The sequence below is a fragment of the Lissotriton vulgaris genome, chromosome 5, assembly GCF_964263255.1.
Source record: "Lissotriton vulgaris chromosome 5, aLisVul1.2, whole genome shotgun sequence".
Lineage (NCBI taxonomy): Eukaryota > Metazoa > Chordata > Amphibia > Caudata > Salamandridae > Lissotriton > Lissotriton vulgaris.
In genome coordinates this window covers 1272523910-1272551524 of record NC_141693.1, presented here as the reverse complement: position 1 = coordinate 1272551524, position 27615 = coordinate 1272523910, and the positions used below count along the sequence as shown (strand labels likewise).

At 43.1% G+C, this 27615-nt stretch overlaps 1 protein-coding gene across 1 annotated transcript in view; it reads right to left on the bottom strand.

Annotated features, from left to right (window-relative positions):
• Window positions 1-27615, bottom strand: part of RNPEP (arginyl aminopeptidase) — a 345377-nt gene that overhangs the window by 216718 nt on the left and 101044 nt on the right. The window contains exons 4-6 of the mRNA XM_086923117.1: window positions 22670-22786; window positions 21903-22138; window positions 6229-6342 (exon numbers count right to left, since the gene is read on the bottom strand). Of these exons, the coding sequence (XP_086779243.1) occupies window positions 6229-6342; window positions 21903-22138; window positions 22670-22786 (467 nt within the window). The remainder of the gene's footprint in view (window positions 1-6228; window positions 6343-21902; window positions 22139-22669; window positions 22787-27615) is intronic.

The window sequence follows — 27615 nt, the reverse complement described above, 5'->3', positions numbered from 1 at the left end:
GTATGATACAGTAAGTGATGTCCATGCTAAGAATAATTCTGAGTGCTACAGCTGCGACAGGCACCGGGGAGGAGGGAGGGCGATATGAATGTCAGCAGCCCTACATGCCAAGAACAGATGCATACTGGTAAGTAGCATATTCCGTTCGAGGCATGTGGGCTACTGAATTCATATCTGTGCATAGAATGTATAGCAGTCTCCCCCTTAGCAGTGGTTGCCCGTGCCAGCTGCAGCAGCCTGAAAGAGTCCTGAGTACAGCCTGTCCTACATCTGCTTGCTGTTTGGAGTGTACATCTACGCAGTAGTGTTTGGTAAATGTATGTATGGTAGTCCATGTGGCTGCTCTACATATATGTCTTCTAGAGGAATGTTTCCCAGGAAAGCCATGGATGCCCCTAACTTGCGTGTGGAATGCGCTCTTGGGGGAACTGTTAACGTGCGTTTAGCTTTTTGATTACAAATTTGTATGCACTTAATAATCCATCTGGCTATACCTGCTTTTGAAATGGGGTTGCCTTTATGCTGTGGTGAAAAGGCAACAAACAGTTGTGTAGTTTTTCTAAAAGGTTTTGTGCTGTCTATATAGTACAGGAGAGCTCTTTTAACGTCCAGTGTATGTAGAGCTCTTTCTGCCACTGAATCTGGATTTGGGAAGAACACTGGCAGTTCGATAGTTTGATTGATGTGAAACTGGGATACCACCTTTGGCATAAATTTAGGGTTGGTACGCAGTACTACTCTATTTGCATGAATTTGTATGAATGGCTCCTGAATAGTCAGGGCTTGTAGCTCACTAACCCTTCTAAGTGATGTAATCGCCACTAGGAAAGCCACTTTCCACGTTACAAACTGTATCTCACATGAGTGTAGAGGTTCAAAAGGTGGTCCCATCAGTCTGGTTAGAACCACGTTCAAGTTCCAGACAGGTGAAGGTGGGTGTCTTGGAGGAATCACTCGTTTGAGTCCCTCCATAAAAGCTTTAATAGCAGGTACTCTGAAGAGTGAAAGGTGTTGCCTGTTCTGAAGATAAGCCGCCACCGCAGCTAAGTGTATACGTATGGAGCTATAGGCTAATTTGCATCTATGTAAATAAAACAGGAACATATGATGTTTTGAGTAGATGCATCTAGCGGATTTATGTAATTATTGGTACAATAGATGACAAATCGTTTCCACTTCGCCGCATAGCAAGCTCTGGTTGTAGGTCTTCTTGCCTCCTTGATAATGCTCATACAGTCAGGAGGCAAGTTCAGGTAACCAAACTCGACGACTTCAGGAGCCAGATCGCAAGGTTCAACTGTTGCGGATCTGTGTGCTGAATGTCTCCATGGCTCTACGTTAAAAGACTGGGTGTTAATCGCAGCCTTTGATGAGGCACCACGGAAAAAGGAACGGGTTGCCTCGCCCACGTTGGAGCAACTAGGATGACTGTCATGAAGTGTTGTCGCCGTTTGCGTGCCACTAGTGGTATGAGCGGGGCTGGGGGAAAAGCGTACGCAAACCTGCCTGACCAGTTAATCCATATTGCATTGCCCTGAGACTGTGGATGTGGAAACCTGGCGGCGAAGCTTTGGCATTTTGCGTTTTCCCTTGTGGCGAACAGGTCTATCTCTGGGTGACCCCACTGCTGGAAGTACGGTTGTAGCACTGAGGGATGTATCTCCCACTCATGCATCTGGTGGCTGTGTCTGCTGAGCAGATCCGCCATCTGGTTGTCCCTGCCCGGGAGGTGTTCTGCCATGAGGAAGATGTTCCTCTGAATGGCCCACTTCCACATGCTTTGCGCTAGATGTAACAACTGTGGAGAGTGTGTCCCTCCCTGCTTCTGAATGTAGTACATGGCAGTCATGTTGCGCGTCCAGATCAACACGACCTTGTTGCACAGATGTACCTTAAACGCCTTCATTGCCATGAAGATTGCCATCAGTTCCAGCAGGTTGATGTGCATCTTCCTTTGCTGTGTCGTCCATAGTCCCTGCACTGTGTAATGGAGGACATGCGCTGACCAGCCCAGGAGAGATGTGTCTGTTGTCAGCACGATTTGTGGTACAGGCTCTTGGAACGGTCGTCCCATGCAAAGGTTTTGTGGGTTCCACCAATGCAGAGTGTTGTATGCGCGACCGGTCACCAACACTAGGTCTTTTAATTGTCCTTGAGCCTGATTCCACTGCCGTGCTAAGCACTCCTGGATCGGACACATGTGTAGTCTCGCGTGAGGGACTATGAAGATGCAGGAGGCCATCATGCCTATCAACTGCATTAACACCCGCGCTGGGAGCGAGTGTTGGGGTCTGAATCTCTGAATCAATAATTGGATGCTGTTGATTCTCGCTGAGTTTGGCTGTGCCTTTTGCTGCCAGAGTGTTTATCGTCGCTCCTAGGTACTGTTGTACGTGAGCGGGTTGGAGATGAGACTTTGCGTAGTTTAATGAAAAACCGAGGCTGCGCAGGAGGTGAATAGTGCGAGACATGTGGCTGGCACATTGCTGGACTGACTTTGCTTGGATGAGCCAGTCGTCCAGATAGGGGTAGACATGGACATGGTTTCTCCTCAGGTGCGCCACTACGGTTGCTAGGCACTTGGTAAATACCCTGGGGGCTGTTGTCACCTCGAAAGGTAGTACCTTGAACTGGTAGTGCTGATTTTGTATGGTAAACCTGAGATACTTCCTGTGTGCAGGATGTATTGGTATGTGGAAGTACGCGTCTTTTAGGTCTAGTGTTGCGAGGAAGTCTCCCTGACTGAGCAATGGTAGAACCTGCTGTAAAGTGAGCATGTAAAAATGTTCTGACAAGATGTATTGGTTTAGGGGCCTGAGTTCCAGTATTGGCCTGAGAGACCCGTCCTTTTTGGGAATTAAGAAGTACAGCGAGTATACCCCTGTACCTTGTTCCTGTATAAGGACGAGTTCTATGGCCCCTTTTTGCAGCATGCTGATGACTTCTTGCTGCAATAAGTCTATGTGCTCTGCTGACATAGGACAGTGTCTTGGGGGTATGTTGGGTGGAGTGGAAGTTAGCTCTAGACAATAGCCGTACTGAATAAGTTGTCTCACCCACCTGTCTGTGGTAATGCTCTCCCAGACTGGCAGGAACTGTTGTAATCGCCCCCGACCGGTGTTATATGGTCCGGGGGCAGTGACAAGGTGTCACTGTTTAGTATTGGCGGAGGATCTGGTGTTGTTGTTCACCCGTCCTCTCCTTTTGCTGCTGTTGCCAAGGTATCCATCTCTATTATTTTTATTGTAGGTAGTTTGCGTGCCCCCTTTATTGTATGGAATTTGTTGTGATGCCTGGCCTCGTGTAGGTCCTCTGTTACTGGAGCGATGAAAGGAACCTCCTCTAAATTGTTGGGATTGCAAGGCACCCATGGGACTTGGCTGTCTCAGTGTCTTTTTTAATCTTTTCTAAGATTGTGTCCACATCAGGACCAAAAAGATAATCTGAGTTTACAGGCTGATTTAGTAGTGTGGTCTGAATCTCAGGTTTGAATCCAGAGATGCGCAACCAAGCATGCCTTCTGAGCATGACGCTTGTGTTGATGGCCCTGGCTGCAGTGTCTGCTGCGTCTAGCGCACACTTAATGGATGCGTTGGAAATGAGTTTACCCTCCTGGATTAGCATCTCTGCTCCCTCCTTGTAAGCCTCAGGCAAATGTTGTAGCAGTTGCTCTAGAGTGTCATAGTGAGCCCTATCGTATCTGGCTAATAGGGCCTGTGTATTTGAAATCCTCCAGATATTAGCTGCTTGAGCAGCCACCCTTTTCCCAGAAGCTTCTAGCACTTTAGATTCTTTGTCTGGAGGAGGAGCATCACCCGTAGTTTGTGAGTTGGCGCGCTTACGAGCATTTGAGACCACCAAAGAGTCTAACGGCAGCTGCACCTTAATATATGTAGGGTCAACAGGCGCCGGTCTGTATTTCCTTTCAATCCTGGGGTTAATAACCCTTGCTCTAGTGGTTTCCTCGAAAATGTCCCCTGCGTGTTTAAGGACACCCTTTAGCATTGGTAAAGTTTTAACAGACTTCTCTGAAGTGGAGAAAGTGTCAAAGAGGAAGTCCTCTTCAACTGGGTCAGCATGCATGTCCACATCATGATTTACTGCTGCCCTTAAAAAGCGTTGAACGCAGCTGTATCTTCTGTTGGTGAAGTTTTCACAGGATAAGAGGGAGTATCAGGAATGGTCTCTGATTCCCCCTGGTCAGCACGGTCTGTCTAGGCTTGAGTTTGGTCATCCTGGTCCGTGTCCACAGGGTAATTATATTGTTCATCATCCTCATACCCCATATCCTCAGTAATGGGTGTGGGTGAGTATGCCGAAGTGTCCTGGCCATAGTACCTCACAGTCTCAAAAAGGACAGGCGATGTTGCAGAATCCCTTTTCTATTTGAGTGGAATTTTGTACGATTCCAAAGTATTTTCTGATCTGATTTTCCTCTGATAAATAGTAAGTTTACCAGATTCTGAGTCGATATGTAACTTGGACTGGTCATCATATGAGGGCTCTTGGTACATGACGTCCTCTTCCATAGGATGACTCCTTTTTCCCAATGACACCTGTTTGGGGGTTTCGACCCCAGGTTTTGGATCAAGCACCTTGGGGCGCGCAGTCGGTGGTAGTCCGAATTTTACCGGTAGCATAGTGTCTTTAGACAGACTGACCTTCTTCAGCGCCGGCGTCGATGCAGGCCCGACCGACTTTGCCTTTTCGCCAATAATTTTTTGGGTGTGCGCCGACTTTGGTGCTTGTGGCGTCGGAGGCGCACTCTTCTGCCTTGACTCAACGTCCTTCGAGGCGCTTTTGACTTTCGACTCGAGGCCTTTGATAAGCTGTGGTCTGTTGACCTGATGCTTCGGATCGAGACCCTTCCGAGACTCTAGTCCCTTATTTGTGTCGGTGTCCATCGACGTCGACTTCTTCGGTTCGACGTGCTTGGTTTTAATGGCGGACTTGAGCGCCCCCATCTTCAGTTTGACACTCATTACTTTCGACCCCGCAGGGTCGTCGACACTTGATTTCTTAGTCGACTCCGATGGGTTTGAGGTTTTCGACCCGAGGAGTGGTTTCAGCAATTACGGTTTTGTTATTGGCTCGATAGCTTTCGGTTTCGTTTTGAGTAGTGGAACCGATGGCTCATGTGATGTTTTCTTAGCCGGGCCTTGACGCGGGGCTATAGAATGTTGTTCATTTTCTCGGCTAAGGCCTTCTGGCGATGCCTCGAAATGAGGCTTTGAAAGTCTTTGAGTGTCTGTTTCGGGCCCCGTACCCACTGTTGGGCCTGTTTCATCGCTCGAGTCGTCATCAACGGCTCCGATGGGGGATACGTCGTCCCTTACCTCGACGACGTTTTCATATTCAACGTTGTCTTCATCTTCTTCATAATAGTCGGAACCATGCTCCGAACCGGGATCGGACTGCTGTTCGGGATCCTCTGTGTCGACGACATCATCGTCGTCTTCATCGAAGATATTCACCGGGTCGGGCGCTGGCTTCGACATAGTTTTCCTCACTGCGCGTCGGAGTCTAAGAGTCTTCTTCGACCTGAATCGAGCACAAGCTAGACAGTTGTTCTCGTCGTGCTCCGGTGATAAGCACTTGTTGCACACCGGGTGTACATCGATGTGAGGGTACTTAGAGTTACAGAGGGGGCATTGTTTGAACGGGCTCCGTTCCATCGACGATCAGGCCTCCAGTGTCGAAAAGGCCATGCGGCTCTTTGACGTCCTGCTCAAGAAAACTGGAACAAGAACTCAGCACCAATCGAAACAATACCGACGACCCCGAAGGCCTTTAGGGCTTTAGAAAGTTTCCGAACTTGAGTAAAGAAAAGTACATCCAAACCCAATGGCGGAAAAAAACAATCTGAGGATGGAGAGGATGCCCATGCGCACTGTAGTCCGGGGAAGGAGCCACCTATCTCGTGATACTTCGAAGACTTTACCAGGACAACAATGTGCAATCATCCGGACCCAACACTAGGCGGCGATCTATGCACAGATATGAATTCAGCAGCCCACATGCCTCGAACACAACTGTACTTCCTTTATAGCAATTGACCCAGAAATACAATTTGCTGCATTATTTACTGTCAATTACTCGCTGTCGTCCACACGCCACATTGGTAAGGAGCATGAAACTCTTGTGGTCTTTCTTTGTATAATCCAAATGTCGAACATTAAGAAGGCTACAGATGCAGGAATTGATTAAATAGATGTGACATGAACTGACCTGGTTCAATCTTCACTCTCAGCTTGTTTAGAGGGTGATCCTCTCCAGAAGTATCCATGTGTTGGCGGAGCAGAGCTCTCCCAGTAGCTGCCTCAAGGCAGCTATAAGCGGAACCTGCAAAAGCAACACTTTGGTTTACTTACTTTATAAAAAAAACTGCAAACTCCAAAAAAGCTATTTTCCAGCACTTTTCTTCTTTATAAATGTTTTATTACTGAAAATATAAATTACAGAACACAGAAAACAAAATCCTGTCTTTGTTTTGAAGAGACTAAAACTGTAGTGTATATTTTTGTACTTTTAGATCTAGTCTATACACACACAGTGGCAAACAAACTATTGTATCAAATACAGAATTAGAGTAGGCTTTGGAGCCACCCCTTCTCAATGGCTTTATTTCACTGTTCCCTGCTCCTTATAAAATGGCTTTCGGTCCTATTATTAGATTTTCCCGTCAAAGAAGCATTTGGGCCATCGTGTTTTTAATGAGTGGCATTCTTTCACTTGTAAATTTAGGGGATTTCTTTTTTTATGTTATTACTCTGCTTTCCTCATTCTCTCCGCTTCCCCTCTATTATGTATGTTTTCGTTTCTACGTGACTCCAGCAACTGCACACTGCTACCAAATCACTCGCTCATGATCACCCTTCAGCCTCCACTTCATTTACTTTCTCTTTTATGAAAGGTCTGGTAATGGCACACTGCTATCTGCCAATATGCTCATGGTGCACCCCTCCCAACCCTCAAACTGTTTGTGCAAGCATGGTGGTTATCTTGTAATTAATGTTCTGAAATCGAAAGATAAAGTTTGTGCCTCCGTGCCTGCTATCTTTGATTATTCCTTAAGCCAAAAACGTTATATCTGGCAGTCGCAAATGCTTGCAGAGGAGGCAAGAGAAGCAATGACTGAGAGCGAAGGCCTGTTAGCATACAAGTGTGGTCATTGTGATCTGGTATGCGGAATGCCTCCTGATATCTTTACTTGCAGGGACATAGGTAGATGTATGTGAGCTGTGGGGTGCAGCAGTAAGGGAGAGCTGCGGTGGTTCTGTGTGCTTGCTGCCAGTGTGGCTTCGCTCCTCTAGGCAGAGATCAACACTGCTTAAGTACCCTGCAGTCTGAACAGAGCAACGCACGAGAGAGTATCAGACCACCATCTCTCCAGCTGCGGGGCATCAAGTGATCACAGCCATGAGCCCATTATGGGTCTCATGTAGAACCTTTGCAACATAGCAAGTCTTGAATAATGGACAGGGAGCCAAAGATGAACTGAGTCTCCCATACACCAAATGGTAAGAGACTGTTAAACTGACCCGATAGGTTGATGTCATTCCACTAGATGTTGGGCAATAAAAGAATGTTCCAGCAAGCGAATATTCTGTGAGAACCTGAGCGCTCCTTTTTGGTGACTGTGGTTAGACAACCCAAAATACAGGCTGCCCATTTGAGAGATCCTGTCTTGTGAAACAGTCAGAATATGGGGATACCAATGATAGAATGCGAACGCCTAATTCACTTAGACTACACAAAGTGAACCACACAGCCCCTAACAATAAAACACTAATAATATCAGATCAACAAGAGTACTCTTAGTACAGAAAAGGATAAATTACTTGATACACTTGATGATATCCTAGCACTAATCAAGAACACAACAAAAATAAAAATTGACTCTGTTTAGTTTGAAAGGAACATCCGAAGAGTAAACCAAAACAAAATCTCCAAATAAGTGAAGGAAACCGAAGATGAAGTACATTCACTAATGACCAAAACAGCAAATGTTCAGAATCATAATGCTAACATAACAAAACTGGAGCATTTCTTGGAATACAGAGATGAAGATATTAAATAACTAAAGGGTGATTGAGAAGAAACAAGATTTGCATTGAAGGCAGCAGGATAAATCATGGACCTCGAATTGGAGAAATGGTTGCTCGCCGAGGTGGCAACTACGGGTCTTTCAAACTTTCTCCATAATTTGAACGCAAAGAGTTCCTATATGACTTCCTCCACCAGTCTAGACACTCAGATCGTTGGCGGCGAGCCTGCTGAATTACAAAAACAGATCACTTCATATCCCCGATCCAGACAGGCAAGACATACTGTAACAGTGGTTGTTCACAGATTGGGTTCGACTCCATTCCTTGTCACTAGAGACCGAGGACGCGGCTCACAGGTTACCGGCTTGCCGTCCCTGATATATAGCAACCCACTGCAATAGGCCACTCTGATTTCGAGACCGCAGCGCAAACATTTCAAAAGCCTTCTTTTAGCTGGTACAGCCTTTATTAGGTCCACCCTGACCCAGCATCCAACTGCACAGACCACGGCCATCTGCATCCTTTACTCACCTTGTACTTGGCCTGGACTTCAACTCGGCCTTCGCCTGAAACATACCTCCTCCTAGTCACTCGGACCCGGATCTAGGCAAAATGTATATGGGCATATCATTGTTAATGTCCTGATGATGATCCTATATCTTTTGTAAGGATCGAAACACTGTTCACTCGTTGTACGCCATATACACCTCTTTATTTAATACTTATTATGTGTAATGGTGTCTCCACTAAAATGTGTTTGTCCTACCAAAATGCGTCTCATACAAACAATTTACTCTGCCTGAACCTTTTTGTTTTGTGTTGTACTTCCTACCCACTAAGTTGGATACAGGCTTGTGTCCCACTTTATTTCTTTCTTGCTGTATTTTGTGTATATTTAAGCAACTATATATTAAAAACACCTGTCCGTCTGGACAGCTGTAAAATATAGTACCAGTTGGGTCTATATTTATTGTTTGCTCTCATTAATTCTTGTCAAGGGACCACTGTCTTTAGACAGAATTACAGAAACATAGCATGAATGAAGCAGATTGCCTCTATCACAGTGGTAAACACCAAGGAACCTTTCTCTTTACCAACAACAGAGCAGCAGGAGAGGACACTGTACAATATACAGTGTCCAACGGAGACCACAATACCAGGTTCCAATTCCCCAAAAATGACCTTTCAGAGGTGCATAAGGAACAGGATACCTACGTGACCACTGGGGAGACAGAAGAAAATAGAAAAGTTATCGGCAATAGTTGCAGTCACAGCAAACTGCCCAGTCAAGAAGAGGGCTACATTCTTGAAAAGAAAATCAAATAGTAGGGCATAAGACTCAGACTTTGTGTAATTGACAAAGAACAAATGAAGTGGCCAGTTGTAATTCCTATGAAGGTGGACAATAGGATTTAATTACATTTTGGGGTTATACCTTGCTAGAAGAAAAGAATAACCATAAATAAATGTAATACAACAGAGAGTGTGAGGCACTCAACAATTATATTAATCCACATTTTTCCTGATTTTCAGACATGATCATGATACCATTCATAGATAAGCTGTGTTTGGGCAAAGGAATGCTGTTTAGTTTTCTTGGAGCCTCAGGGTTTTTTGGGAACAATTGCAAGTGGGGTACCAGAGATAATGAAATTATGCAAGTACAATCATGAATAAAGTACACTGATGCATAATGTCTTTGATTTGAAAAGCCTCAAACTGTAGTATATCTTTTTTATAATTTTCGGTCTAGTCTATCTACAGAATGTGGCAAGAAAAAATATTGTATCAAATATAGACTTCGAGTGGGTTTGGGTCGACCCCTTGTTCATAATTTAATGGCTTTCTTGTCTATCTCTGTTCTCTGCTCCTAATATGATGGTTTTGGTCCCATCATAATATTTTCCGGTCAATGGAGCATTTCGGGCCACAGTATTTTGATTGGATGAATGGTATTCTTCCACTGCTGAAAAGATGGACCTTTTAATTTTACTTCACCGCTTTACTTGCTCTCTCTGCTTCCTTTATAGTATGTATTTTTCAGTTTTGACATTAACACGGCAGCTGCACACTGCAGCCAATAAGTAATATATACAAGTAAAGTAAACTTATGTACAGGGGGGAAGTGGGGGAAGGAAGAGTTAAAAGACAATACAAACGTGGGTGTGGGGACTAGGATCTAGAGGACCTAAATACGCTTAAAACCTAAAAAAAACATTGCTTGTAACAGAATATGAAATTCAAGGTCCTCATGTGGAACACCTGGGACATGGTCACCACAAAAGATAACAAATGTAATCAGAGGCGGGAAACACGTATTGCTTTTCTACAGGAAACACATCTTATTGGAGCTAAAATGGAGAAGAAGTGGACACTGAGTTTCCAATTGTGCTCTATTAAATACTGTAAGTATGCCGGAGACAGTTTTATATGGATAGGCCTGACAATCCTCTTTAGTTTTATAACTACACAATCATACTAGACAATATGATATAGTGAGCATATACAGCTAGCGCACATCAAGTAAGATTCTTCGATATGGTGAGGAGGCAATTAGTAGATAATGCACAAGAGCCAGCCATATAGAGAGGAGACTTTAATTGTACAGTAGACCTCTTGAAGGAGAGAAAAGATCCATCTTCAACTGGGTTTCCTACTACTACAAACGCATTATAATCACAGGAAAATATGGTGGTTTGATGATACCTGCTCCAAATCCCTAAGATCCCTTCATGTGGCTCTACGATCTACTCTACGAGATATTATCTTGGTGAGATCACTTCGCAAGACATATAAATATGCGAGATAAGCAAGACTGAGGGCATTGAGAAATTACAAAGCTCAGTAGTAACGAGAGACAGTAAAGATGTCTGAGCTATGATCAATGCTTTCTTCTTAAAAGAAGATACAGATATTCGTTTAGAAACATATGTCATGCAGGATGCTTGGGTGGCCCATTCCAATACTGTATTTGGAAAATCTGGATAGACATCTACCTTGTAAATAGCTTACCAGCACCCACTATGGAAGCTCTCATACCATTTAGTATAAGTGCTCTAGACGAAATGAAGGGTGCTCTGAAACAGTATAGTAAATTGAAAGCACCAGGCCTTGATGGAGTTCCGAGAGCCAACTTCCAAGATAATCAAGAATTGTGGCCCCCCCTACTCACAATTGTTTTTAGTGAAATAATACATACAGTCATTCTACCTTCTCGGAAAAAGACTATCATTATTCCTATTTATAAAAACAGGGGATAAGGCTAATCCAATAAACTATAGACCCATTTCCTTATTGGATACTACAGCCAAGCTAATGGGTAGGCAACAGTTAAACAGATTGGCGGAATGGGCTGCTGAAAGGAATATAAGTATTCCCTCTCAATATGGTTTTAGGATAGGAAAGGGAACAATTGACCAGTGCTTAAATTTAAACCAGATTATCGCTAAATATAAGGCGGCTAAGGTTAGCCATCTCTATACGGCCTTTATGGACCTGCCACCCGCATTTGATTGTGTCGTTCATGCTAAGCTGTGGGGAATTATGGAAGAAATGGGAGCGGATATTACAATTAATAACTTTATCCATGAAATGTATCCTGACCCTACCGCCAGGATCCGATATGGTAGAGAAGGTAAGTGCACAAGACATTTTAGTATTACCCGTGGTGTCAGAGAGGGTTGCGTTCTGGACCCTTTCTTATTTACCCTGTACAGCAATGCCACAGAATCAACCTTGGTGATTTTCCCGTTTGTCATCTCATCTGCAGTCCCCATACTCCTCAATGTAGATGGCGCAGTACTGCTGGCACAAACTGCCAATAGCAAAGACTCATAGTCGGGTATACAAGCTTTATGGGGAATTTAGCACTAAAAGTCAATTAATCCAAGTTCTTCGTTCTTGTGGTAGGTTCAAAGCATAAGAAATATCCAAGATTTTATGCAGAAGAAAGGAATCTTGAGGTCGTGGACACTTTCAACTATTTAGGGGTTAGATTTGATAAGGAAAGTAATTGGCAAAGTATTGCGACTAATGGAAGGTTGCAAATCGAAAAAGCATTGGAGTTTATAAATAAAACTTGGATTGAAGCCAATTGATACTATAAAAAAGATTTATCATGTAAAGGTAGTTTCAGTCACTACTTATGGAGCAGCTGTGTGGGGTGTAATGGAAGCTCCTAAAATCCAAAGTATCAAACACGTTTTTTTAAAGAGACTGGGCTGTCTTTCACAGTCCTGCTCATCATTTAACTGTCATTCTGAACTTAGCCTCCCCTATATTACTGAAGAAATCTCCATGGCCCCAATTTTAATGTGGTACTCAATCCGGAGGTAAAAAACACTGAGTCTAACTAGAGATATTGTAAAAGACTGCTTGAACCTAGATGGTGTATCAAAAATGTGATGGCTAAAATAAATCGTGTCAAATTTGGAACTAATTGCCCTTGGAAATATGTTTAAGGATCCCACCTCATGCATAACAATATCTAGAAAAGAACTGAAAGGCCTGTTATTGGATAGATTGAGTAGAGAAGGTTGGGTAAGGAACTGCAACAGAGCATGTTTAAGCAATATTCCTTAACACCTAGTATAGACAACACTACGTATTCATATCTGACATTTGTCTTTAATCCTCAGCATCTATTTGTCTTGTTAGGATTCCAGCTGAAATATATTCCATTAATGTTAGGCTACCCTGCTAAAGCATACTCTGTTGACGCACTGCCACTTTGTCTATGTGACGCACAATCTGCACAGAATAACCTGCACTTTCAATTTTTCTGCACGTTTTGTGCATTGGAAAGGAAAAGAAATACTTGTAAGTAAACTTCCCTTTAGACCATGTCGCCCAGTGTTCAATTATCTCCAACTATTACAAAACCCTTTCGTCTGTTACTGTGCAGCATCATTTCGGTTGTCTGCTTTAAGGAGAAAATCTATTTAAAATTTTTGAGTGTATGTATAACAGGAGTAATGACATAAATGAATTATTGTTTTTATGTTTTTATTTATTCTATTTGTAATCCGCAGTTTATAATGTGGCTTTACACACCCTCATGTGACTTCATATTTTATATGTTTTTAATGTTATTGACTGATTATTCTAGTATACTTTTATGCCACTTGAAGTGGAGGAATACAGTTACCATGATTGATTGATAGATACAAAGGTGAACACTTATAGAACATGGTTCAAAAACTGGAACCTGATAGACACATGGGGAGTGCTTCACCACAATAGATGGGAGCACTGATGTAATTGTACCTCTAGGGCCTGTATACTAATTTGGCACAGTCGTGTTCAGAACAAATATTAGTCATAGGCAATGAACACCTAAACAAGACACTATAGTACCACAATCCTCTACTGGTAACATTGAGATGAGAGGAAATGTATGCAGTCATACCTTCGTGGTGCATGCAACCATCAGCAAAAGATGGCTGCATTTTGGAATGTTTTCAGAAATTAGATTTAGAATTACTTTACAGAAAAACGAAAGCTGGGTAGAGATTGATGGGATGGGAGTCCATTGAAGATTCACTGAGGGGGCACTGCACTAAATCGTCTGGTCTGAGAGGCTACCTAGGCTGCCACACAGCAGACATGTTACTGGACAGCTGGGTGGAGAGCCCCCCGCTCTCCTGGGCCTGCAACAATACACATCCTGGGTGAGGTGCTAGGTCTCCCAGGGGGAAGCTTCAAAAGCATGCCGCCTTTGTGAGCTTCTCCAGGCCACTTGCTGTACCCAGCAACTGGCCCCCAAAAGTTCTGACCCCCCACTCTGGCGGGAAGACTGGCGGGAAACCCTATGTCAGGAAGGGGGTTTGCTAGCCTGTGCCAACTCCACCCCTCAGGTGGGAGAGGCGAGGTGAAGCACAACTCCGGGCCCAGCCATCTTGAAGATGCTCTGCCCAATCAGAGATAGGCTCCTGCCCCTCTCCCACAGGAGAGGAGCAGGATAGGGGGTGTACTCACCCCAGGACAGGGATCTATTGGTCCCTGCCCTTTCTCTACCTGTAACGCCCTTAAAGTTAGTATTTAGGGGCACCCTGAACCATCCTTCCTCAGATCTCGATTTCGAAACAAGAAAGAAGACCAAGAAGAAGACCTGCCGTATAGCTGCTAACAAGAGGATGACACCAACTAACTTGGCCCCAGCCCTACAGGCCTGTTGATCCTTGAATGTGCTCCTGCTAAATCCCGGCTTCTCCGGCGGACAGCAACCTCAAAAACCCCGGAGGACCTGCCTGCCTTGACCCTCAGAGACTGGGAATACCACATGTTGTGGCTCTGCTCAAACATCAATACCCCTGGTGCCAGCCAGGAACCGCAAATGCAGCCCGCTCTGCACCAGAATATGCCAGCAGACTCAGAACCAGGGACCCCTCCAAACCGTGACCAGCAGAAGGTAAGATTTTCCCGATGTCCAAGGACACCCCTGCACCCGGCGCCCCCGGCCTCCTGTGCCCAACTCCGGGGTGCCTACCTACCTTCCAAGATCCCAACTTCCCCCTCAAAGTGTTGGTCGCTCCAGAAGATTCTACGTCCCAGAGCGCCACAAGGCTAAAATGCACCCTGAACCCAGCCGCCCGAGTGCCCCTGGCAGTGCAACCTTTGTCCTATCCTACTTCCCCATTTGCCCTGAGCAAGTGACCAGGAGCCCAGATCCCACAGCCGCGTGGCCTGCTAGCCAGCAGCCACCAACCGAAGGCCCCCTGCCTCTCACTGGATAACATTGGGCCTAACTACCTCTGCACCCAGCTGCCCCTCTGCCGCTGAGGGTGAACCAACTGTACCTACCTGACCCTGGGAGTCCCCTGAGTCTATGCCTAGAACCTTAACTCTGCCAGTCAAGTACTTACCTAAAAGCCGATAACTCACTTTTCTTCCATAGGCGGACATTGACTGGTTTCACTTGGAAATTCTTCCAAGTGTGGAGTTTTGGAACTTTAAAATATTCATCTAAAATCAGCCGAACTACGAATTCCGATTTACCCACCTGTTATTAGGAGAGACCTCAGGGCTGCATGTTTGAGCCCAGTACTGACCCTGAAAAGCAATTCTAATCGTACTTACCAGTAACTTGAATTTCCTTCCATAGGATATCATTGCCTGCAGTATGCTGAAAAAGTGTCGATTTTTGAAACTTACAAATATTCTCTAAAAATCGTCCCAACGATAAAAACGTAATTACTTGTCTGTTTTAGATAGAGAACCTAGGAGCCCAGCACTGGATTACAAAAGTAACGTGAAAATACTTTATCACAAATTGAATTTCCTTCCATAGGAGAACATTGGTAATTTCAACTGAAAAAGTTTTTAAGTGTCAACTTTTAAAATAAAATAATATTCCTTAACAATCACTACTTTAACCAAAACGTTTTTACTTAACTGTTTACAGCTCATGTCCCGGGACTGAATCTAGGATCCAGTACGGTGGTTAGAAAAGTAATCTACAAAGTAACTAATTGCATTTAACTAGAAATTCCCATTGAGCTCAATGTTGCATTGTGTTTGAAATTGTATAGTAGTATATATAGAGCCACTTTCCTACACTCCCCAACCATCGAGTGATGTGTCCGTTAGCACCGTCTGTGGAACTGGGTCAATGAAAGGTCACCCTTTGCAGAGAGCGATGAGTGCGGCCGTCCACCAACACTAGATCTGTCAACCGACCCCGAGACAGATTCCACTGACAGGCTAAACATTCCTGAAGGGGACACATTTGAAGTCTTGCATACGGAAGTATCATGATGCAAGATGCCATCTTTCCTAGTAGCTGAATGAATACCCGAGCTGGTAATGAGTGGTTGGGTTGAAATTTGGAAAAAGAGAACCTGAATACTGTGGATTCTGGCTGGATTGGGGCAGGCTAGAGCTTTTTGTGCATCTAGAGTGGCCCTCAAGTAAGTTTGTGTCTTGGAGGGTTGAAGGTGGGGCTTCAACAGATTTACTGTGAACCCAAGGTTTGTATTAAGTGTAGTGTTCTTTATGAGTGTGCTGTAGGCACTTTGTGAGAGAGCTGGCTATGTTGAGCCAGTCGTCTAGATATAGGAAGACCTGAACATGTTGTCTTCGCAGTTGTGCAGCGACTACTGCCATGGAGTTGGTGAATATTCTGGGAGCAGTGGTGACTCCAATGGGAGCACTTTGAACTGGTAATGTCTTCCCACTGAGAGGAATGTATTGAGAAATTCAAGTAGGCATCCTTTAAGTCCAGAGTGGACATTTAAATCGCCTTATTCTAACAGAGGAAGCACCAGTTGGAGAGTGACCATATGGAAGTGATCTGAATGAATGTATAGGTTTAATTCTCTGAGGTCGAATATAGGTCTAAAAGAACCATCCTTTTTGGAAATTAGAAAGTAAAGCGAGTATACACCTGTCCCTTGATATTGTAATGGGACGGGCTCTATAGCTCTTCTATCCAGAAGAGATTGAACCTCTTGTTTGAGTAGGTGTATATGTTCAGGAGATAGTTTGTGTTTTTATGGTAGAATATTTGGAGGGTTGTTGGTAAGCTCCAGGCAATAACCAGATTGGATAAATTGTAAAACCCATTCATTTGATGTGATGATATTCCAGACTGGGAGAAATGGAGTAGGACGTCTCCTTACAGGTGTTGAATGATTGGGGGAAGGGGAGGAAAGTCAATTTTTTTTGTGGCTGGGGAAGTATGGGGTGTAAATAGTGTGTGACTGCCTGTATGAATGAGAGAGAGGGTGAGTCAGTGGCTGTATGGGTTAATACGTTCATGTGTGAGGGGTTGAATGGGTGAGTATGTGTATGGCTGTGTGGTTGAGTAAGTGGATGTGGCAGTGGCATATGGGTGAGTAACTGGGTATGTGAAAGGCAGTATAGGGGATTGGTGGGGTATATGACGGACTGTATGGGTGAGTGAATGTGAGTGTGACTATATGGGTCCTTCCTTTGCCATTGTTTCCCCGAAATCCACCTCGAAAATAACCTCTGGTAAAGGGGAATTGACTAGTGCCTTTATATGAGGTAGAGGACCCATCCGCAGGTATGGTCTTTGAGCCTCCCCAGTAAAAGTCCCGCCGAAAGGAACCACGGTTTGATGGTGTCTGCAGTGCTCCCATAGATTCGGCTACTTCAGTGTCTTTCTTAATTTATTTTAATGAAGTGTCAACTGTAGGGCCAAATAAATGTTCCTTGTTAACCCCTTCGCTGCGGCGGCTATTACGCCGCAGAGCTAAAGGGGCGGGGAGGCCGCGCGGCGGCCGCATGCTGGTGACGGAGCCGCTCTGTCACCAGCCGCGGTTGAGCTATGCTGGTGACGGAGCGGTTCCGTCATGACCCGCCCCGCTCATTAGAATGCCCGCGCAGGCGCGAAATCAGCGCCGCGCAGGCGCGGCGGCTGGGCCATGACGGAACCGCTCCGTCATCAGCACAGCTCAACTGTAGCTGATGACAGAGCGGTTCCGTCATCAGCAGGGGAGGGGTTAAAAGGTAAACTTAAAATGGAAGCTTGAACCTCCGGTTTAAACCCTGATACACTTAGCCATGCGTGACATCTAAGTAGGACGCTGGTGTTCTTAACGTATGAAGCAGTGTCTGCCGCGTCTAAGGCACACCTGATTGAAGTGTTGGAAATAAGCTTCCCTTACTGGATGGGGTCATGAGCTTTAGTTTTGTGCTTGTCAGGCAAATGTTGGATTAGCTGCTATAGCTCATCATAATGAGCTCTGTCATACCTTGCTAAGAGTGCTTGTGTATTAGGTATGTGCCAATAATTGGCTGATTACGATACTACTCTTTTGACTGAGACATCTATTAATTTATATTCTTCATCAGGAGGGTGGGCGTCTCCTATTGTTTGAGAATTAGTTAATTTACGAACATTTGATACCACTAAAGAATCTAATCGAACCTGACCCCTGATATAAATAGGGTCTGTAGGTGCAGCTTTATATTTTTTGTTAACTCTAGGTGTGAGAAGGATGGTTCGCACTGGATCTTCGAATACCTCATCTACATGTTTTAACATACCTTTGAGCATAGGTAGTGTATGTGTAGTCTTTTGCGATGCACTTAGCGTCTCAAATAACAAATCTTCCTCATGGGGCTCCTTATGACGCTGTACTCCATGGTACTGTGCAGCTCTGTTAAGCAGTTCAATGAACCAAACGTTGTCATTTGGAGAAGGCTTAAATGGGTATAGGTCTGGGTCGTTATCATTATTGGGATCAATGTTATAGTTGGCCCATTGGTCTGGAGCATTGTCTTGTGGCACATCCCCATGTGTGTCCCCATCTTGATCTCCCTCCTCATCATCTTGATAATCTGGAGATTGTGGCTGAGGGGAATTTGTGGGTGTTATGAGCAAATTAGGATCAATAGGTGGAGAAGGTGAAGGAGGTGAAAGAAGTGGTGGAAAAGTGTTAGCAGCTATACTCTTTCTCTTTAAAGGGATATGATAAGAGTCCTCCAATTTTGGCTTTCTTTTTGCTGGAAGCTTTGCACAAGGGTGTCCTGATTTAGGGTTAATAACAAGTTCCGTTTGTTTTGGGTCTGTGTTGCAACTGAAACACCTTGCCACTCAACCATCGAGTCAATCCCACAACCAATTATTCACCCATACATATACTAACACACCCACTCACTTATACATATACTAACACATACTCAATCACCTATACAGTCACTGACACAAGAACACACTCACCCATATAGTCACTCTCACATTCACTCACCCATACAGTCAGTCATATACCCCACCAATCCCCTATACTGCCTTTCACATACCCAGTTACTCACCCATATGCCACTGCCACATCCACTTACTCAACCACACAGCCATACACATACTCACCCATTCAAACCCTCACACATGAACGTATTAACCCATACAGCCACTGACTCACCCTCTCTCTCATTCATACAGGCAGTCACACACTATTTAACCCACCCACACAGACACTCAGACAACCATACAGGTACTCAGACATCCAATCACTCACCATGTACTCACTCACACACCCATACAGTCATTTAGACACTGACGGACTAATACAGACATTCACACAACCAGTCACTCACCCATACATTCAGTGAGACACCTAATCACTCACCTATACAGATAGTCACGCACCCATTGAATCATCCATACAGGCACTCATACACCCACTGATTCACCAATATATCTTGGTTTATTTATATTTAACACAAACCTTTTAAAAACTCTCACAGTCACTGGATGATGTCATTTGAGATGTCCACACTTTGGCATGAACTCAGAATGGTACCACTAGTTGCTCTTTAGAACATTGCCAGTTAACTCCCTGGTGATTAACAGTTTACTACAGTCTGCTGCTGGTTGAATGTTTCAGTCTACACGTCAGAATGTTTTAATGAATTAGAAGATCTTTGAGAACTAACTTAAAACGTGTCCTAATTTTTCCTTCTAGAGCACTAAGCATAATTTCTACGACAAAACCAACACCCTCATATTCTTCCTTTTCCAATGAAACATTTTAAGTTTTACCAGTTTGATTTAATCAAGATGGCTTAAGGTGTGCCATTTGTTTGTCATAAGTAAGACTTTTAGAGCTCTAGTTGTTCTTCAGAACACTGTGAGAGGCTGTAGTAGAACACAAGGGAATCGACTGACAGGCTGCTACTGTTGGAAGTACATGTTTTACCAAGAATGTCAGACTTCATTCTCATATGGCTGAAAAAGATATGTAAGAATCTACAGAAAATATGCTACCATGTTAGCTTTTGGAACACCTTTCATAACCTATGTGGGAAAATCATGAAAAAACTGTTTTCTCTCAGACATAATTCATGAGATCACAGCCGAAGGCTTTTTCACAGGGTACAATCACCTCCTCAACAAATGATTTATATTATAACTAAAATCAGACATCACTCTTTATACGTTCTCCTTTTAGTGACCCTAACAACCTGCCATTCACTACAATGCGTTTCAATTGGGTGCTATCATGTTTATTGGTCCCAAGATGGTTGCAATCACTTTCTGGCTGAAATGCTGACAGCCAATCAGATCTCACCAGGAGATCTGTGCTTTGGCTCAGCCCAGATATACAAATGTGGCTTTCCTTTGATATCTCACAAACTACTGACTAAAAGCTCACTTTCTACTAAATTTGGTGTAATAAAGTCCAGCAGTTCGGGCTGCAGGCGCGTCTAAAGTCTCCATGGAAATTAACATGGGAAACACACTTTTATTCTAAACCCCCCCCCCCCCGTGCATGGCACAGGTTTGGCTGGTTATAGGGTGTTGGCGGCAGGCTAACCCCACTGCGCACAGCCAAAGTCTGTGCATGACGGAGTTTGTATTAACGTAAAGTAATTATAAGTACTTTACATTTTTTTTAAAACATAGAAATTCCCTGAAAAAGAACAAAGGTTAGAGTGACATTACAGTTAGGCTCACATTTTAAACAAACAAAACCATAGAAATTCAGTTGTTATAGTTACAGTTAATTCAAGTAACTATATCTCATGCCCTAAGGTAACTATAATCCACCAGTTTTTCTGCAGTGATAACATCAAAAATGTTAGTGATAATATCAAAAATGTCATAGATGTCATGAGTGATGTAATATCTGGGATAACTAACAGTGCACGGCGAGGGCACGATTTATAGTTACCTTGGAGCACGAGTTAAAGTCACTTGAATTAACCATATAACCGCTGAATTTCTATGGTTCTGTACATTTAAAATGTGAGCCTAACTAGAACGTCCCTGTAAGCTTTGTTTTTTCATGTGTGTGTGTGTATATATGTGTGGTGTGTGTATGTGCAGTGTGTTTTACTTACCTTGATTATACTTGCCACATGTGGTAAAGGCATCTGCGTGGTTATTGGATACAGCCCAAAGATTACTACATCTATGAGAGCAATGTTTATGAAAATCACTGGACGTAAATACTTCCGATGCACACGTTCAAAAATGCACAGATGTGTGTTCAACACTTTTATGCCAACCAATTTCCACAGCAGGGTACATCGAAAATCAAGATGGTTCAACCATAGGGTTAACAAAGAGGGCATGGAAAAAAGTGGTCTGATGCAAAGTTTGTGGTCCGCAAGGGTTTTTCCAGGGCTCCACTCAGGGCTTACCACTAAGTATTACTTCATGACTGGTACACAAATAGCAAACCCACTCATGAGAATGAGATATGGAGGAGCATCGTAAGCAAGTCATACTGCAAAATAGTCAAGCTCTTACCTATCAATCCCTGTGCTGGTGCAGTTGAGATAATCTGATCTTTGTAATGGTCATCTTTGGCTAGGCAGAGTACTAGCATTGGTCTCCAGTCCATCATCCCATGCTTCTGTAGTCCATTCTCATTGCAGCACACTAGCAGTTGAGTCAGAAGTGTTAAGGCTGGTAATGGAGGAGCCAGCAGGCATCCTCGGAAATTGGGTTCAAGTACTTCATCAGATGCTACCAACCACTAGTGCTATCTTGGCCTGAGCTCAGCTACGGTAGTCACCAATGTTTAAACAAATACCGTTTTAAGATGGCATTAATAACAGCATTCCAGTATTTTTAGATTAGTATCTCATTTAGCCGAAATCATGCAGAGCACCAGTCAGAAAACTCAGGATCCGAGTCTCCCAAAGATAGCAGGTCTGAAATAAATCTATGAAATCGGGTAATGGTGGCAGAAAGTGACTCCAGAACAGCTTTACACCCTAAAAGGTGCTTCAGAAAACAAAAGCAAATACAATAAATAACAACTTTGTGCTTTTGTCCATTTATTATAGGAAGAATGATATGGAAAGGAGATAAAATGTAGATAATACAGCATAGGACAGCTTTTTCATACCAAAAAGTAATCCAGCACCTTAAAAACTCACCATACAAAGCAGTTGAGATCCTCCGCTGAGCATACATCGTGAAGCCTTCATTTAACCAAAATTCACCCCAGTTGGCATTTGTGACCAGGTTCCCAAACCAGCTATGCGAGATCTCATGGATGATGACATCAGCCAAAGAGCGGTCGCCAGCCAATAAGCAAGGAGTAAGAAAGGTGATGCACGGGTTCTCCATTCCCCCAAAAGGGAATGAAGGAGGCATAAAAAGCACATCATACCTTTAGAAGAGATAATAAAAAAACTTTTAATGTGAGGCTCTAGTATATTTATTTATTTGAATTTGACAAAATGATTTTTCACAATATGGGAGTAAGCATTTAAAGTCGGACGAAAGTAGACTAGAAGGGGGACTGCCGGATGCGGGCATATATTTCTATAGCCTTTGTTAAATACAACATGTGAAGAGTGATTGTTAATGGTTTAGTCATATTGAAATTGCGTTGCCCGTAACTAATGCAATCAACCTTGCCCAGGTTTTTCCTTGCTCATGCTTTTAGCCTTCGTTAAACCATTTCACTAAAGATTTCCGCAAATTGAAACCAAAATCACGGAGAAAAAAAACTGTTACCTTTTAAAATAATGTCCGATTGCTCATAAAAAGCAAAATAGTAATTTTAGTAGAAATTAACATACGGAAAAGGTAGCAATTGTTGAATCTGCAAAAGACAGTCTGTTTCTTAAACACGAACCTCAAAGAAATGAGGTTGCGCTGAAATATATCAAAACATTGTAAACATGTACATTCTTACCTTCCCCAGAGATAAGGGCCAAAAAGCTTCTCCCCCGTACTTAGGAATTCCTCGATAATACCATCATATTCCTGCTTGGCAGCTTGAATGAGGCAGGGTTCAGCCCACACCCTACTCCTGGAAAACGGGTATCAAAAATGAATCCATCAAAACATAGATGCACATATTCAGTTGCAGAAATGACAGTTATGAATCACTAATTGGAAAGAAGATCTTGAGCTTTTCAACCACACCTCTGTTTAAAGGGAGGATGGAAGGCCTATCTTTATTTCCACCGCCTAATCTAGAAGAGAGCAACATGGGGATGAGCAACCATATTTTAGTAGATTAAACATATACAACCTAAAGCATCAAAAAACACCAGAGAATCAGAAAAAAATTAAGCAATTTTACCATAATAAACCCAATGAAGGTAATCATATCCCTCTGCTAAACAAAAAGAATGCACCCAAAATGTTATTCCTTTTATCAGAGGGTGGCTACCATCTCCTTGGCTAAGAAAAAGATAACTAGTGGTTGTTGCAGCTGAACTGCTTGTGGTTTATAGACCTTCTTAATGAGCACCCAAATGGAGAGATGACCTCTTGGTTCTCCTTATATACTCCTGTGTAGTCTGACATGAATGGTCCTTCAAGACCTCTGAACGTAATAGGAGGAGTGTGTAGCCTGCTGTAATCTTCTTTGCAGGTCAAGCATGCTGCTTCTCTCCCTCCCCTGCTGGATACACTTCACCTTGAATGTAGCAGACAGGTTTCAAAATGCCAACATCTTCTGGAACTGCCCTGATCCAGGATAGTTATAGAGGGTTAGCCTACTCGTTGAGAAATGAGACACCTGAATTGGCTAAGGACGTGGCAGCTTCAACACACTAACATAAAGGAGCGCGCAGCTGCCAATCCCCTGCAGCTTGTCTGGTGATCTACCCAAGACGTAACAGCCCCTGGTCGATTGAGAGGAGCCAGCCACACCCATTCGGAAAAAAAGTGACAGTGTGCCCTTAATGTTAATGTTAAGAATGGCTTGTAAAAAGCACGTACACCGGGTGGTTTCATGGCGATGAAGGAAAAAAAAAGGCTCTGATCATTACCTATGGGAACATCAGTTATAGGCTTGCGCAAATAGCCAGGTTTTGAGGGATCTTCTGAACTTCATAAGGTCAGTGCACGCTCGGATCTCCAGGAGTAAAGAATTCCACCGTCTAGTGGCAAGAGTTGCAAATCTACAGCCTCCAAGACGGTTCCGCCTGAACGCGGGGGTGGAAAGGAGCGAGAGGTGAGCTGAGCGCATGTTACTGGAAGAGGTGTGTCCGAGTATCACGTTGTCGATGAATTTGGGTCTTTTACCATGCAAAGATTTAAAGATTCAGCATCCTGTTTTGAATGCGCAGCGTTGAGGGATGGGAAGCCAGTGCAGTTTCCTTAACAGGGGTGTCACTGGTTGCCATCTGGAGTGTTGTAGAATCAATCTAGCTGTATGATTCTGGATTATCTACAACTGTTTGAGCAGATAGAGAGGCATGCTCAAGTAAGGAAAATGCTACTTACCAGTATGCATCTGTTCTTGGCATGTAGAGCTGCAAAGTTGTACACTTAGCATTAGATAGCCACCTGATGTTGGGCTTTGATGATTGCATGTTGTTGTCATCTTGGAAGAAGTCTTTGTAGTCACGAGATAGGCGACTCCTCCCTTGGACGATAGTGCGCATGGGCATCGGCTCCATCCTTAGATTGTTTTTCGCCATGATGGGAAATGATGGAGTTAGTAAAAGTAAAGAAAAGGATGTCCATGCGTGTGCAACTAAGTAAGATAAAACTGGAACAGATACAGGTCCCGGGGAGGCGGGAGGGAGTGTACAACTCTGCAGCTCTACATACCAAGAACAGATGCATACTGGTAAGTAGCATTTTCCATTCGAGGCATATGAGCTGCAGATTGAACACTTAGCATCGATTGTGCAGCAGTGTATCCCCTAGCGGTGGTCACCTATATCTGTTGCAGTTGTTTGAAAAAGAGTTTTAAGGACAGCTTGGTCTACTGCAGTTTGCTGCTTGGCTGCACATCAACACAGTAGTGTTTAGTGAAGGTGTGTGTTGCAGACCATATTGCTGCTTTGCATATGTCCTCTAGGGGGATGTTTCCCAAAAAAAAGCCAAAGAGGCTCCTAGTTTGCGTGTTGAGTGCACTCTAGGAGGAACTGGTAATGTAAGTTTTGCTTTTTGATAGCATATTTGTATACATTTTACAATCCGGTGTAAACAAGAAGAGAGGGGCTCTTAGTTACCCAGAGGGAAATGGAGCGCCAATGTACTATAAAGTAAAACAAAAGGGTTTTCCCACTGGGGAATATTATGACCTGTTACTAGATCAGGATTCAAACTCACAACCATAAATCACACCATTCAATTTGTGGAACTGAAACACTTACCAAGAAGGAACATATACAAACAAGTTATCAAAAAAGGTACAATTTATTAAAAATATATCGGTTACAAAATTTATCGACGAAATTATCAATTAAAAACATATATAGCACAAAGATACACCAAACCTATACAAAATATAAAAACACAGTCAGGGCCACCTAACGTGGACGTGGAGAAATTTTGGAAAGACACTACTATCTGTCTTTATCATTTCATTTCGGTACATCTAGTTTGTCAACAATGGAAGGAATGTTGTTCCTTTGAACCAGGATTGTTGTTGGCAACGCCGAATATGAATTTGAGTTTTAGCGTCGACGCGTTTCGGAAGCTTCAACTTGATAAGGGCTTCCTTCCTCAGGACCAATTTATATTTCTATTCTCCACAACGTGAAAGAGTTAATCCTAATGCACAAAAAATATACAATACAATGCAACTATTATACTGACATGTGGTGTTATATGAATTACATGTAGATCTTTTTACTGTTCTTTGGTTGCTGATTGTTTACCCCTTTCATTTTTCATTCCCCTTTCTAAAGGTATATTTCAAAAGATTTATTCAAACTCTGCCACTGGCTCTTAAAGAGAGGTTTCTAATAGACCCACAAATACTCGCACAACCATATTTTGTACATTTGTCTCTCTCTTTTTTTTATATATAAAAACTGACAGTGCACATTTTTTTACACCACAAAACTTAAAAATATCTAAAAGGCCCTATATATTACACAATGGTCTATTACCTTTACTATTGCAACTGAGGTCTGCACTACTTAGTATATCCTCCACCACATGGATAGTGTCGTTTTGCGGGATATTTGTGTACAATGCCTCTATGTCGAGGGTCACCATGATCTGGGTTTTGGGATTGTACACTTGGCCTTCCACTATTGAAATCATGTGTGCTGAGTCTCGTACATAAGAATCCTGACTTAGTACAAGGGGTTTTAAAAAAACATCGGCGTATTGACTCAAGGGTTCAAGGCGTGATCCAATACAGCTCACAATGGGTCTCATGGGGGGATGGGGGGACGCTAGCATATGCACCTTCTATATTTGTATGCAGCCACGTGTAAAAGTACCCGACTGCCAAACAGATCCCCCCGTTACGGAGATGAAGCCCGTTTGTTAGGTAAGAATGTATACTAAAATTAAGGTCCGCGAACTACTGGACAATAAAGCTAAAGTAACAGCTTAGACTGTGTGCGTTTTAAACCAGTCTTCATGGTGTAGCCTACATAGCTAGCAAATCGAGGATCGCCTAAAAGCACGAAACCTAATCACAGGCACGCTTTGCATTTTTAACGCAGCCTCGAGTAAAATTACCCGGCTGTAAAACAGAACCCCACCCACGGAGACAAGACCCGTCTTTTAGGTAAGAACGAACAATGAATCTTAGGTACAGGAGGTATTATTCAGTCAGAAGCCTATTCTTCTTTATAATATATAAAAAACATATGTCTTGCAGTACAAAACGATTCAAAACGGAGGGGAACCATTAATTCAAGCACGCCGGTTGGCACAGACGAAAAGAGGTAGATGCAAATTCGATAAATATACATAGGAGATTTTCCCTGCAATTGATCACTAACGCAGTAACATTAGAAGGGGAAATATATTAATTTATTCTCTGCAATTTATGCAGGTTTGGGCCGGTTCTGCCTTTGGATTATTCTCCAAACCGAGAAATTGCTAAATAAAAGCATTTGAAAACAAATTTAAGGTAATAAGAAAGCGCGCACTAATAATCTAATTATAAAATACCAATATCTGGGCATGCTTTACTTAACGTCATATTCCTCCAAATTCCAGATTGGAGCACAAAAGCTTGATGACTTCACAAGCGACAAGGAGCTACACTCGGGGTAGCTTTCTACGAGCAACAGAACCATTCTGGTCAGTGCTCAACATAAATTCATTGGTATGAAAGACACTTGTGTGTGGTTATGTATGGGACAAGAACATGTGGACAACACTAACCAGAAGGTTACATTTGAGTATAATGTATTGTTGCAATAGTAAAGGTAATAGACCATTGTGTAATATATAGGGCCTTTTAGATATTTTTAAGTTTTGTGGTGTAAAAAAATGTGCACTGTCAGTTTTTATATATAAAAAAAAGAGAGAGACAAATGTACAAAATATGGTTGTGCGAGTATTTGTGGGTCTATTAGAAACCTCTCTTTAAGAGCCAGTGGCAGAGTTTGAATAAATCTTTTGAAATATACCTTTAGAAAGGGGAATGAAAAATGAAAGGGGTAAACAATCAGCAACCAAAGAACAGTAAAAAGATCTACATGTAATTCATATAACACCACATGTCAGTATAATAGTTGCATTGTATTGTATATTTTTTGTGCATTAGGATTAACTCTTTCACGTTGTGGAGAATAGAAATATAAATTGGTCCTGAGGAAGGAAGCCCTTATCAAGTTGAAGCTTCCGAAACGCGTCGACGCTAAAACTCAAATTCATATTCGGCGTTGCCAACAACAATCCTGGTTCAAAGGAACAACATTCCTT